The sequence below is a fragment of the Lepus europaeus genome, chromosome 9 (assembly GCF_033115175.1).
Source record: "Lepus europaeus isolate LE1 chromosome 9, mLepTim1.pri, whole genome shotgun sequence".
Lineage (NCBI taxonomy): Eukaryota > Metazoa > Chordata > Mammalia > Lagomorpha > Leporidae > Lepus > Lepus europaeus.
Window position 1 is genome coordinate 100,945,662 of NC_084835.1, and position 15,807 is coordinate 100,961,468.

At 37.3% G+C, this 15,807-nt stretch overlaps 1 protein-coding gene across 1 annotated transcript in view; it reads left to right on the forward strand.

The window, feature by feature from the left end:
• The window catches only part of DCC (DCC netrin 1 receptor), an 824,910-nt gene that overhangs the window by 596,548 nt on the left and 212,555 nt on the right, over positions 1–15,807 (forward strand). The window contains exon 16 of the mRNA XM_062200029.1: positions 5,664–5,805. Within this exon, the coding sequence (XP_062056013.1) occupies positions 5,664–5,805 (142 nt within the window). The remainder of the gene's footprint in view (positions 1–5,663; positions 5,806–15,807) is intronic.

Below are 15,807 nucleotides of genomic sequence, written 5' to 3' on the forward strand. Positions count from 1 at the left end.
AACAAATTATATGATCTTCCCTTGGAGATGTTTCCCATTTTCCTGACTCCTTGAACTTGTTCTTGGTACTGTCTTAAACAGCTTGTGCGTCCCTCCATGAAGTCCTGCTCACACTGGAAATCTTTCTTGTCCACAGTAGACAGCGTTGATCTCTCCCTTGTCCCCCTGACTTTATTTCTATTGTTGATAAATTAACTTATTTGGGTGTTTCTAGTCTCAAGAATAGTGCTTTCACAATAGCAGGAATGTGGGTTAATATATTCTGAATGAAGAGCAACTAAATCAGTTAGACTCTCAGTCTCTTGAACTATCTGTGGAGGCAACATTAAGTAGTAAGAAATCTTGTGTTTGAGCTCACATTACCTCAGATGAAATCCAGTTCTGATAACACTTATTAACTGCATGATTTTAAGTTACTTAACTACTCTGTATACCAGTTCACCTGCTTGTAAGCAGCAGATGACAATAAACTTTAACTTACAGGGTCTTCATGAGTATAAGCATAACCCATAAAGAGTACTTTGATCTATATTAAGTCTAAAATGTGTTTAGCGAATATTTGTGAGTGGTACTTGATCACTCACGTGTAAAGTGTAGTGGGAGTGAAGTAAATCATCTCAGTAGGGCTATATTCTTAAATATATTCTAACATCTTAAATCAATTCCACATAATATGTTCCTGTAAAATTATTAAAACCTATTTTTTAAAGATTTATTTGTTTATATGAAAGTCAGAGTTACACAGAGAAAGAAGGGACAGCAGAGAGAGAGAGAGAGAGAGGTTTTCCATCTGCTGGTTCACTCCCTAATTGACTGCAGTGGCTGGAGCTGCGCTGATCCAAAGCCAGGAGCCAGGAACTTCTTCCAGGTCACCTACGCAGCTGCAGGGGCCCAGGACCTAGGCAATCTTCTACTGCTTTCTCAGGTTCCTAGGACATAGCAGAGAGCTGGATCGGAAGTAGAGCAGCCGGGTCTTGAACAAGTGTCCATATAGGATGCCAGCACTGCAGGCGGTGGCTTTACCTGCTATGCCAAAGCACTGTCCTCTTAAAACCTATTTATTGTATAATTAGAGTTGATCTTTGTATTTGTAGATTCTGTGTTATTAAATCTTCCTACTTAAATTTAGTCATAATATAAAGTAAGTACCCATGTGCTTTTGTGTTCTTGAGCGGAAAGATGAAATACTTGTTTTACCTGATCCGCACATTGCAGCAGAAGTTGCACAGAGAATGCCCTGTTTTCTTGTTTAAGCTCTCATACACACATCCTTTATGCGTTCTACTTGATGTCTTTTTCTTTTTTTGCATTTTTGTACTTTTGTTCATGGTTTTGCTGTTAAAATTTTCCCTTAATTGGAATGCTGAAATGCTGTCCAGCGTTAAGTGAAGAAAGGTATGTGGTATCTGTGGAGAAAATATTAATTAAATAAGCTATATTCAGGCACTGAAGTTCAATGTTAATGAAGCAGCAAAATAGTAAATAAGATGTCTTTATATAGAAGTTATGTATTGATCAGTGGACAAAATATTGTAATCAGAGGTTTCAAAGACACTGTACTTCTGTTTGTCCTAGGACCGTTATTTTAGCTTTTCTAAATTAATTCACTGTTGGTGGCAACTGTACAGTCTCTTTAGAGCATAACTACCATGTATAAGGAGAACCAACTATAGCTGACACTTTGAAGTTGGTAAAGTGCTCGGAAAGTAACTGAATTCAGAAGATATTTTTTTATGTGACAATGGAACTTAATCTGTAGAGCACCCTGTCATGTGTGGTAGATCTGGAAGAAGGATCTTAGACTTGGGTCCCACTGCAGACAGCTGATTCACTGTTTCCATTGATTGGACTGAGTCCAGAGAGAGCTGGGCTTGTGGCCCACAGGGCTCGGCAATCCATTCCCAGCCACAGATCTGACATCTTTCAAACAGCCATCCATTTCTCCCTACCACCTCGCAACACAAGTATCGTGGGTTTATTTTTAAAATTCATGTGAATATTCATCAAGCGTTATATCCACATTGTGCTTTTTAAACATTAAATAGCACTAACAGGCATACAATTAAAAACATAGATACATCCCTGACCCTCCTCTAACACTTTCCTCTTCCTAAAGACTCCCAAGTTCATCATTTTTGGATTTCTCTTGACATTTACCTTTATGTTTCTCAATAATGTAACTGTCTCAGTTCACCAGTTTTAATTCCCTACTTTTAGATATTATCTTTTGTTTTATTTTTATGTCAAGGTTTGGTGCTGATGTACTTTTATACTTATTTCTCTTCTCCCAATATTTATCCTTTTTCCTTTGCCTTGTTTGGTTGAAATTTAATTAAAATGAAGTGAAAAGTACCTATCTTAAATGCTCAGTCCCATGAGTACATTAAGAGACTAGGTCTACCTTGACAAACACCACAGCCACAATGTCTGAAACAGCAGAAATTCATTTCTTTAGGGGCCTGGAGTCTGCAAGTCCTAGATCCACGTGTTGGCAGAGGTATTCTGAAGTTTCACTCTAGCTGTAGATGACTCTCTTCCTTGTGTCTCTCTTCACAAGGTCTTCTGTTGTGTCTATGTCTCTGTGTTCCAATCGTTTGGTTTTTGTTTGTTTTTCCCCAGAAACCTTTTACTTAAGGAATACAAACTTTATGCATTTCATAAATATAGTAAGAAACCTATCATATTTGGGCCTGTCCTGATGACATCATTTAAACAATTACCTCCTAAAGGGACCTATCTCCAAATATAGCCATAATTTGTTGTGCTAGACTTAGGGTATTAATATGAATCTTGGGGATACAGTGGCAATTTTATCCACTCATGTAATAAACATGAAATCACTATGCAGAAAATTTCCATCATATCAAAAAGTCTTCTTATACTGGTTTATAATCAATCCCTATGTGCAATTGACATGTTCTGATTTGTTACCATAGATCGATTTGTCTTGTTCTTAAATTTCATAAAAATGAAAATACACTCCTTTGTGTCTATGTCTCATCCTATTAAAATTTATATAGCCCTTGAAATATTCTTCACTATCTCCCTAAAACTTCTAAAGTTCTTTCTATTTTGGATTATCTTTCCTGAACTTCAAATCATTCTGTTAGTCTGTACTCTCATTATCCTAGTGTAGGTCCTTCATTAATTTCCTGTTATGAAAGGAGCACAGACTTTGCAGTTATAGATGTATCAAATGTCTGTATACTAGCTTATACAGATATATATTTTAATACTGAATTAATGGTAAACTAGTATTCAAACAGTACTTGACCGGTGCCGCGGCTCACTAGGCTAATCCTCCGCCTGCAGCGCCAGCACCCTGGGTTCTAGTCCTGGTTGGGGTGCCGGATTCTGTCCTGGTTGCTCCTTTTCTAGTCCAGCTCTCTGCTGTAGCCCAGGAAGGCAGTGGAGGATGGCCCCAAGTGCTTGGGCCCTGCACTCGCGTGTGAGACCAGGAGGAAACACCTGGCTCCTGGCTTCGGATCGGCGCAGCGTGCTGGCCTTAGCAGCCATTTGGGAGATAAACCAACGGAAGGAAGACCTTTCTCTCTGACTCTCTCTCTCATTGTCTAACTCTGCCTGTCCAAAAAAAAAAAAGTACTCTATACTTTATATATCTGTGTGGGTGCAAACTGTTGAAATATTTGTTAGTAATATGCTAAGTTGATCTTCTGTATATATATAATTAAAGATGAATCTTAATGAAGAATGGGATGGGAAAGGGAGTAGGAGATGGGATGGTTTGTGGGTGGGAGGGTGGTTGTGGGGGGGGGGAACCCCTATAATCCAAAAGTTGTACTTTCAAAATCTATATTTATTAAATAAAAATTTTTTAAAAATACTGTACTTGTGATACTTCATGCTTATTTAACTAGACTTGTGTTATAATGTCTTGATTATTTGGCTATACATCAACTTCTAGATTTACAGTCCTTGTTTAGAATTTTATAATTAGAACTTTATAATTATTTTTTAAATTTTTATCGTTATTTATTTGAAAGGAAGAATGGCAGAGAGAAACGGAGAGGGAATGAATGAATGGGTATGAATGAATCTTGTATCTGTTGGTTCACTTCTCAAATGTCCACAAAAGTCAGGGCTAGGACAGGCTGAAGCCAGGAGCCTGTAACTTTACCTGTGTCTCCCATGTTGGTCGTAAGGACCCAAGTACCTGAGCCATCACCTGCTGCCTCACAGGATGCAGTAACAGAAATCTCAATCTGAAGTGGAGGAGTGGGTACTGCAGGTACCACTGTGATATAAGATGCAAGCATCCTAAGCAGCAGATTAACCTGATTGCACCACAAGCCCATCCCTATAATAATTTTGCTGTTTTCTAACTTCAAATGTTGCTGAGAAATTTGATGTCATTCTTTGTCCTTATCATGTGTTATGTGACCTGCTTTTATTTTTTTCTATTTTGGAAATTTTTGGATCACTCCCACACTCTGTCTCCACTCCTTGGTAAGACTCTTCTAGGTCGCACAGTATGTGCCTTGTTGACATTCTTTTTAATTCCTCACTCTTTCAGTCTAGCATCTCAAGTCTTCCAGTTCTGCAAGGTTTTCATTGGGAGGAGAGTTTTTTGTTTTTGTTTGTTTTGTTTTGCTAATTTTCTATCTTCAGTTTTTTCTTCGTTTTGATCATCTTATCCATTGGGTGTTGGAAACTGTGGGGTAAACTTATAATTATTTTTTTTCTTTCTGATTTCCTAACTTTCACACTGATTCATGGAAAATCACATTATTTTCCATGTGTGTTGAATATTTAATTGCTACAAAATATATTTAGATTGAGGACGTTTTTAATCTGCTTTATATTGTTAAATGAGGGCCTCACTATTGGGATGTTTATCAGGGGCCCAACTCTTGTTTGCCTAGGGCAAGGTTATTAATTTGCTCTAGAGAAGGATTATATAGTGTTCTGCTTTGCAAGCGTACACCTGATTGCCACTAGTCCACATCTCAGATGAAGGAAATATACATGGATCTTTCACATGTTTGACCTGAGAACAGTTCTCCTGATCCCTGTTCTCTTCTCTTTCTGGTGTGTCTGAATCTGTATTTCCAGACAATAAAGCTACCAGGCACTCCGAAGTCAGTGAGCTTATCAGAGTTGTTTTACTGTGTGTAAATAGGAATTTGGGACCATAATTGATCTTTGTGGCTTTCAAACCATCCCTTATATCAACTCCATGCTTCAGTCCCACCTTTCACAGTCCAGGACTCTGAAATTTTTCATGCAAATTCCCTTGTTTTTCATTAATGTCTCTTAAAAATATGTATATTTCAGCTTTCTCCACAAATCCCTCCAAGTCGTATCTTCCAAATATCTGTACTTGTTGATATCTCTAATGCAATGTCATCCTATTCTCTTTTTATTGGACTACACCCCTTGGAGTATTTGACTTTCATATTAATGGCACTAACAAAAGGAAAAATGATAATGCTTGTAATCAAATGAATTGTGCATTTTTGTTCAAATCAGTCAAATAAGAATTGTCACATTGTAAGAAAGGTTTTCATTTGATTCTACAAAGATATCCCCTAACACTCCTTGCTTTACTCCATTATTCACACTTATGTTTGGGTCATTTCTTTGACCTCATCCTGTTGTCCTTTCTTTCTCCAATGTTTTAATTTACATTTATTATTTCACAGAGCATCAAAGTAAGCTGGCTGCCTCCTCCATCAGGAACACAAAATGGATTCATTACTGGCTATAAAATTCGACATAGAAAGACGACCCGCAGGGGTGAGATGGAAACGCTGGAGCCAAACAACCTCTGGTACCTGTTCCCAGGTCAGTGTTCACGGGGTGTGCTCTTGCAAGGTTTTGATCAATTAAATGGTTCAGGAATAAAATATACTCTCACTTCAAATTAACATCGATTTCCTCCTTTCCGAGCTCTCGGCAAGTGGCATTTATTGCCCCAAACAAGAATAACCTTTATATGTTTTACTTTATATTCTCTATAATGCTTTCACTCCATATTTTACTTCTGGATCACCATCTAACAAATGCATCATAGAATTTTTATCCATATTACTTTCTCAACATTGCTGACTCAATCATATTATCTGATAACTTTCATCTTTTTAAGTAATAACTTTTGAAAGACATCTATTAAAATATTTTCAAGATTAAGTCACTTAGACCCACTACCCCAACTTCTAGTGGTGAGGTTGAAGAAGAAAAATGATGAAGGTGTAAATTGTGTAGAAAGAAAACAATTATTCTGCCATCCAAGTACAAATATGTATTCACTTTTGTAGCTTGATTGGTGAAATTCCTAGTAGGTTAAGCTTATGAAAAATGGACTCAGTTTTCAAACAGAAAATGTGAATTTATATCTATCTATCTATCTATCAACATAAAATATCCATTTTATGTAAAATAGACCATCATCTGCTTCCTTTAAGGACTGGAACCCTCTTATACATGTCAGTGCAGGTCCCTAGAAAACCAACTGGAGCAAAGCTTTTGTGGTAATACTATTGAAAATGTAAGCCAAGGAAAGTAATCGTGAGGGAACAAGGGAATTACCCCATCATGGTGTATTGGTGAACTGGGATGGCCACAATGTTCTAACAAACACAGGGCTTGTGAGGCTTTCTGGAGTGTCTCTAAGAGGCCCTATAAACCATGGCTCAAAATCTAGGGCTGGACAGGAAGTGTTTGCCCATGTTCCACCATCAGGTACCCCCAACTAGCCTCAGATGAAGGACTTCCGGTGAGCATTCTAATTTATGGAGGGCTCTCCTCCCTAGTCAGCGCTTTAAGTGACAGGGCTTGGTCTTGAGTAGCAACACAGCTCAGGGATTACAAGCCCAGGGAAGAGCAGGAGCTATTGCTAGGAACTTGGGAAGCAAAGTATAGCGAAATGATTCAGGACAGAGAAGAGCAAACTAGGGCTGGCACACAAACTAGTCTGTGATAATATAAAAACGATAAAGCATGAAACTTGAAACTTAAATCTTATAAGAAAACTATCATTGCAAATGAGAAAGTGGGAAAATAACCCTGGATTTGTGCCTTTTCTCTACACCAGATATTTAGAAATGTTCACTTAAATAACACACATACACACACACACAAACACACACAAAGACAGCTTCTTGTTCTTACTCAGTTGGCATTCTGAGATTTCAGAGTAACCTAGCCTTTTGACTGATATTTTTTCTGTTATTCATATGAAATTTTAAAGAGTAATTCTGCAGTAGATTTAGAAAAATTATATTATTTGTTTTCAATCTGGACAAAATCTCCTGGACAGGTACAATGGAATATAAGAGGAAGTTATAATATTCTACCATACTATTTTAAAATCATTAAAGAAACCAAGATCCCATATAATTTTCCTTAGTGAAATAATAGAAAAATAATTGAATTTAAATTGAAGAATATGTGCTCATTAGGATATTTTTTACAATATGTAGTTTGAGAGCAATTGAAAAACTTGAAAAGTCTTTTAAAATATTTTATTACAATATCAGACTTAATATTAGACTAGAAGAGAGTCTAAAGATGGCTCAAGTGTTGGGTCCCTGCCACCCATGTGGGAGATCTGGATGGAATTCTGGATGCTTGGGTTTCACCTGGCCCAGTCCTGCCTATTGGAGGCATTTGGGGAGTGAACCAGTAGAGATGGAAGATTCATTCTCTCTCTCTCTCTCTCTCTCTCTCTCTCTCAGTGTGTTAGTCTGCCTTTCAAGTACATGAAAATAAATATTTTTAAAAGTTATACAAATGCATTTAGGAATGCTAGCATAGTGTTTATAGTTACATGTATAACTATATTTGAAATTGATTGCAATAAAACCAAATCACACATACTCCTTGTTAATTTGAACTGGAGCATTAAAAATTAGTATAAGGCAAATAATACACCTTTGTGATAAAAAAGTTAGTGAATGGCATCATACCTTTAAAAAACTAAAAATTGACTTTTCAAAGCCTCTGCCTTCCTGCTGCCTGCTCTGTGACTTAGCTTCAGAAGCAGCTGTTACTTTTCTAGAGGTCATGAGAATGTCTACAAATCACTAAGGGACCAGAAGTACTACACAATGGAGGACGGCTGTGGTCCAAGCTTATACACAGGAAATATCTAGCTGCTTCTACACTTTGTGCTAGGCAGAAATAATTGATTTTCCAGATCAATTTGCAGCATTGAGAATGTACAGGATTTGACCCCATGCCTTCAATGCCTGTACGATACATGTGTTTATTGATTTGGATGTTAAAAAATTGGAAATGCCAGAATGCTTCATTTCTTTGATATAAATATTCAGGTTTGGACATTCAAAACGTCTGTTTTTCAAAATCCTCTGCTTCTTAGGTAGGTGTTTTTGTTGTATGTTTTTTAGTAAGATAATGTGACATCTGCCTCTCAGGTGTCTTTTGTTGTGTGTTTTTTAGTAAGATAATATGACATCTGCAATAACAAAGTAATTCAGAGTTATAACAAAGATTTTGGATAACTGCTATCAGTTATATTCTGGGAACTCAAGTTAACTACATTTTAAAATGATTTTTTAAAACTTTGGAGTACCCTTCAGAGAAGGTGTTTGAAATTTACAGGCTCTCTTGTGTTTCAAGGCCAGTATTGAGTAAACATAACAATTAGCATGCATTGGTATTAAGTGGTCTGAAAACTAAAACAATAGCCTGGCAGTTTTATAAGAATGTTCACATTAAGGAATGTTCACATTAAGGAATCATATTTTTGAATAATATTCCATTTCTTCGCATGAGTTCTAAGACATTAGAAATAGAAGGATTACAGAACTAAAATCATTTTAGTAGTGGAGGTAGAAACAGGAGGAAGAAATAGTGGAAAAATAGAACTTACCCATTTATTTATTTATTTATTTTTAAATTTTTGACAGGCAGAGTGGACAGTGAGAGAGAGAGACAGAGAGAAAGGTCTTCCTTTTTGCCGTTGGTTCACCCTCCAATGGCCGCCGCGGTTGGCGCGATGCGGCCGGCACACCGCGCCAATCCGATGGCAGGAGCCAGGTGCTTATCCTGGTCTCCCATGGGGTGCAGGGTCCAAGCACTTGGGCCATCCTCCACTGCACTCCCGGGCCACAGCAGAGAGCTGGCCTGGAAGAGGGGCAACAGGGACAGGATCGGTGCCCCGACCGGGACTAGAACCCGGTGTGCCGGCGCCGCTAGGCGGAGGATTAGCCTATTGAGCCGCGGCGCCGGCCCATTTTTTATTTTAATTTTAATGAATTTTTATCAGATTCAGTATGATTTGTAGATATGAGTCTCAGAACATAATGAAATTCTTCTTCTCCCACTACCTTTCACTCTTCTTCCTTCTACCTTTCTTTCTGTCTTTATTTTAGATAAAATTTTAAATTTAAATCACTTTTCCAATTATCTTTATATACAGAAGATCAATTCAGTATATAATTAGTAAAGATCACATCAGTTTGTACCCACGCAGAAACACAAAGTGTAAAAATACTGTTTCAGTACTAGTTATAGCATCACTGCACATTAGATAACACATTAAGGACAGATCCCACATGGGATGTAAGTACACAGTGACTCCTGTTGCTGACTTAACAATTTGACACTCCTGTTCATGGCATCAGTAATCTCCCTAGGCTCTAGTCATGAGTTGCCAGGGCTATGGAAGCCTTTAGAGTTCGCTGACTTTGATCTTATTCCGATAGGGTCATAGTCAAAGTGGAAGTTCTCTCCTCCCTTCAGAGAAAGGTACTTCCTTCTTTGATGGCCCCATTCTTTCCACTGGGGTCTCACTCACAGAGATCTTTCATTTAGGTCTTCTTCTTTTTTTTTCTTTTCCATGGTATCTTGGCTTTCCATGCCTACAATACTCTCATGGGCTCTTCCGCCAGATCAGACTGTCTTAAGGGTTGATTCTGAGGCCAGAGTGTTGTTTAGGACGCCTGCCATTCTATGAGTCTGCTGTGTATAATTGGAAATGAAAAAAAAAAAAAAAAAAAAACCCTGGTGTTAAATTGGAAATGGCATAGAAAAATAATTAATTTTTTTAAAAAAATATTATGTAGGATCTCTGTCTTTAATGTGCTGTACACTCTTATTTAATGCTATAACTAGAACTCCAACAGTATTTTTTTTTCTATATGTGTTGCTATATGGCAGCAAACTGTTGAAATCATTACCTAATATATACTAAACTGATCTTCTGTATATAAAGAGAATTGAAAATGAATCTTGATGTGAATGGAAGGGGAGAGGGAGCGGGAAAGGGGAGGGTTGTGGGTGGGAGGGAAGTTTTGGGATTGGGAAGCCATTGTAACCCATAAGCTGTACTTTGGAAATTTATATTCATTAAATAAAAGTTTAAAAACAAGAAGTTTAACAAGTAAAAAGCAAAAAGACCCTAGAATAGTAGGAATGTAGACAACAGTTATAAATAATAATTGAATGTATAAATGAAAATTTCACCCATGAATAGATTTTTAGTTAATTTGTCATTCATGATTTCTTTCAATGAAATATAACCAATTTCAGTGTAACATCTAAATATTTCCTGTGTTGTTATAAGATAATAATTAAGTTCATTTAGACTTTATGCCCCTTTATCTCAACAGTTTATGAAGAATAATGTTATGCAGGTTGCAATGAAAATAATTATGCATTACATTTTTTATAATCTATTAGTTACCACAGAACAGGGAAAACATATTTGTCTTTTGGAGACTGACTTATTTCACTAAGCATAATGGTTTCCAGTTGCATCCATTTGTTGCAATAGACAAGATTTCATTCTTTTTATGGCTGAGTAATAGTCCATAGTGTGTATCACATTTTCTTAATCCAGTCATTGTTTGATGGGCATCTGGGTTGATCCCATGTCTTAGCTATTGTGAATTGGGCTACAATAAACATGGGGGTAACTCCTTCATACACTGAATTCATTTCATTTGAGTAAATTCTGATGAGTCACATGGCTGGGTCGTATGGTAGATATATTTTCAACTTTCAGAGGAATCTCTACACTGTCTTGCATGATGGCTGTACTAGCTTGCATTCCAACCAGCAATGGACTAGGGAATGTTTTCACCCACATTGTTACCAGCATTTATATTTTTTTTGGTTTCTATATGAGAGCCATTTTAATTATAGTGAGATGAAATCTCATTATGGTTTTGATTTGCATTTCCCTGATGGTAAGTGATCCTGAGCATTTTTTCTTGTGTCTATTGGCCATTTGAATTTCCTCTTTTGAAAAATGCCTGTTCAAGTCCTTTGCCCAAGGACAAAGAATTTAACTGGATTGTTTGGTTGTTGTAGGGTTTCTTGATCACTTTATAGATTCTGGATATTAATTTTTTATCAGTTGCTTAATTTGCAAAGATTGTCTCCCATTCAGTCAATTCCTTAGCTTTGTGAAGTGTATCCTTCGCAGTGGAGAAGCTTCTGACTTAACTTGTCATAATCCAGTTTGTCTATTTTTGCTTTGATTATCTGTGCTTCTGGGATCTTTTCTTTTTTTTTTAAACTTTTATTTAATGAATATAAATTTCCAAAGTACAGCTTATGGATTACAATGGCTTCCCCCCCATAACTTCCCTCCCACCTGCAACCCTCCCCTTTCCCGCTCCCTCTCCCCTTCCATTCACATCAAGATTCATTTTCAATTCTCTTTATATACAGAAGATCAGTTTAGTATATATTAAGTAAAGATTTCAACAGTTTGCCCTCACATAGCAACAACAAGTGAAAAATACTGTTGGAGTACTAGTTATAGTATTAAATCACAATGTACAGTTACATTAAGGACAGAGATCCTACATGATATTTTTTTAAGAATTGGGTTAATTTTCTATGCAATTTCCAATTTAACACCAAGTGTTTTTTTTTTTCATTTTAAATTCTCTTTATATACAGAAGATCGATTCAGTATATAGTAAGTAAAGATTTCCTCTGGGATCTTTTCAAAGGATTATTTGCCTATGCTGATGTCTCACAGAGTTTCCCCAATGTTATCCTCTAGTAATTTCATGGTATCAGGTCATAGATTGACATCCTTGATTGATTTTTTTATGTTGATTTTTGTATAAGGTTTAAGGTAGGGAAATTGTTTCTTACTTCTGTATGTGGAGATCTAATTTTTCCACCACTATTTGTGGAAGAGACTGTCCTTATTCTAAGGATTAATTTTAGCTCCATTGTCAAAGACTAGTTGGTTGTAGATGCACAGATTAATTTCTGCAGATTCTATTCTGTTCCATTTTTCAATGCCTGTTTCTGTGCCAACACCAGGCTGTTTTGATCAGAACTGCCCTGAAATATTTCTTGAATCTAGAATTGTGATGCCTCCAACTTTGCCTTTTTTGAAATATTGCTTTATAGGGACTCTTGTGTTTCCACATGAATTTTAGCCTCTTTTTTTTTTCTAAATCTGAGAAGAATTTCCTTGATATTTTGATTAGAATCATATTGAATCTGTAAATTGCTTTATGTGGTATGAGCATCCTTTTGAGTTCCTTTTCGGGCATTCCATCAATCTTTGTCTCCACAGTCTAATACTGAAGTTTTGTTGTGTTCCTTAGGGGGAATCATGTTGTTTTCCTTGTTAATATTTCTTGTATTTCCACAATTATTTTTAGGCTTTTGTGGAAACAGTTGATTTTCTTCACTGTTGGGTTTTATCTTTGATGTGTGCCTTTGTGATTTAGTAGAGTATCTGCTCCTTCAGTGAATACCCAGAGGCATGTGTTGGATGGGGCCAGTGCTCAAGAGTGGGGTAAAATCCAGGGTGTCACCCATGTTGGGCATGGTAGATCTCCTCTATTGTCAGCAGGGGGAGTATATGATTACACCTGTTAGCATAATCACAACATCAGTGCCTGGCATTAGCCTACAGTGATTACAACCCTTACCCATGCTGGCACATGAACCACACAAAGGATCTATGCAGTCCTCATTGTGAGTAGGGAAACCTCTACAATAATCCACCCCAGACATTCAGGAGCTCTGAGCCTGACGCTGGACACAGCAATGGCTCAGAGACCCACTACACTTCATGCCTTATCATGAAGTCCTAGAGTGCAGAGGATTTCCTCTTTCTATTGTGAGCCTGCCCTGTCCATGGAGAGAGCAAAATCAATTCCAGAGCCCACTGCCTATGGGAGCTCCAAGTTGGAAGTCTGAGCCCTGAAGCATGTGATAGGTTGAGAGATTGGGGAAACTTCACACTCGTTAGTGTGTGCCCAGCCCCTGTCAATCCTCCCAGCCAGACTCAAAGGCAGTGGGAAACACAGATGTTTCCCTCTGCTAAAATCCCCTGGTAGCATGCATGAGAGCTGCTGCAGCATCTATTTGTGTCAGGATGCACCTTCTCTCCTGCAGTTGCTGGGCACCCTTGTGAGGGGATGGGGAGAAAGAAATGGGCTTTTCCTTCACTGGATTGGGAGTGCCCTGCCCCACACTGCAGCTCTAGGATAGACTCAAAGACAGTGCAGGCCACCAAGGGTTTCCCTCAGACAGTATCACAGTGGTACCAGCTTCTGCAGTCTGCTCTCCCCTAATTCTCAGAATCTGGCATCTCCTCCAGCCTCTGGCTATGAGAGTTATGGATGGCGCCCCACTCATTGCTGTACATTTACACTTGCCACACCACTCCATGGCATTTCTCTTCTTTCTGTAGAATTTCCTTTGCAAACGTCTCTCCAACTCTCCCCTGGGAATACACTTCTGCTTTTTTTTCTGGTCAGAATCAGCATGTCTTTTCCCTATTCAGCCATCTTGGAATTTCAAGCATATTTTTATTGAAAAATAGATGTTTTTATAGCTAAGAAAAGCATTACTAGATTCATTATATTTCTTAAGAATGAAATTATAATTACAAGCATCCAGGAACTACACACACACACACACACACGCAAACACACATACTTTGAGACTGTACTTCCAGGTTCCAAAGACCTAGGAACCACACAGTTCATCTCATCCAAACCCTTTTGTTCCAGAAGAGACAACTGAGGCCTGTGAGATACTTCTATAATCCAGCACATGTTAAAGTGATGAGCCCAAGAGGATTGAAGGTGTTAGACTTCTTGTTATGTGATCCATGTTGTTATCTTTTGCTCACTCTATATTTTTGAGTGACTCAAATTATTATATGACTATATGAAGGATCATTGTGATTAAAAATAATCCTTAGAGATTTCACCAAGTATAATGATTTCCAGTTGCAACAATTTTGTTGTGAAAGATGGAATTTCATTCTTTTTTATGGCTGAGCAGTATTCTATTATATATCTATATCTATATATATATATTGTATAAAGAAAATAAAATCTTTTAAAATATAAGATTTACAACAAAATATTATTTATTATTCCTTGATATCAGCTGTTACCCTAAATATTTTGTATTCTTTTAAAAATTTAATCTTTATAACTTTTTTGACTTTCATATTACATTTTATTGGTGAGAAATTGAGAGCAAAAAGGAGGGCCAGCAAGTTTTTCATTACACTGTAACTAACAAGTTATGGCACAAACGTTCAAACATATTTTCTTACTGAATTGAAAAACTATATGATTAACTCTGAATAGTAGGAGAAGTAGTATATAAAGAGATCATGGAAAAGTGCAGGGGTGGAAAAAGTTGTCTATTAGATGATATAAATTGAAGATTACCTTTGCAGTTAGATAAGTCAACTCTATAACACGTAAAAGTAAAAAGGTTGCCTGATAAATTTGTTTTAAAATAATATTAAATATGCCCAGTGTCCCAGTTTGGTGAAAACATCCAACAACTTCTAGAAATACACATACACACACACACAAAACATTTAATCATAGGCTGACTTCTCTTTTTTTGTTGTGAAAGATGGGATTTCATTCTTTTTTATGGCTGAGTAGTATTCCATTATATATCTATATCTGTATATCTAATATATATATAATATAAATGAATGAGTACAATATAAAAGAACTTTTGATTAGATACTAGAAGTAGGGCCCTAATACTTTTTTTAAAAAGATTTATTTCTTTGAGAGAGTTACAGATAGAGAAATGAAGAGTTAGAGAGACAGATCTTCGATTTGCTATTTCACTCTCCTAATGGCCACAAATAGCTGGAGCTGGGCTGATCTGAAACCAGGAACCAGGGCTTCTTCTGGGTCTCCCACATGGCTGCACGGTTGTAAGCAATTGGGCCATCTTCCACCACATTCCCACACACCAGCAGAGAGCTGGACCTGGAGAGGAGCAGCCAGGACAGAAACCAGTTCCATATGGGATGCTGGTGCCCCAGGTGGAGGCTTAACCTACTATGCCATAGTGCCAACCCTTAGGTTGACCCAAAGTCCAAACAGTAGAATCGTCCATTCTGTCCTACCTTCCTGCCCGTTATTCAGTCTGGAAATGATCATCACAAAGTCCTCTTGCATTTGTGTACTGCTTTATATTTGTGGCTACTGTCCTTGAGTCCTAGCCTGGCCACCTAGCTGGGCCTTTTAAGAAAACAGCACTTCTTTAGAACACAGAAAATGATAGGACAGAGTCCAGATTCTTCACCGAAGAGCGATCCAGGTTCTGATTCAAAAAGACCACACAGGACATTTGCTTAATTTATCTGAGTGTGTTATCATTGTTTGAAAAATGAGTGCAAATGATGTATTCTATGTCAAAATCACAGGATATTAGAAACTCAAACGAGGACATAACTTACAAACCACAGGACACACGTTGGTCAACTTTTCAACTGTTAAAAATATGATTTTATCCTAACATTTGAAACAAATGGATGCAACAGGAGATCGTTATGCTGAGTGAAATAAGTCAGAC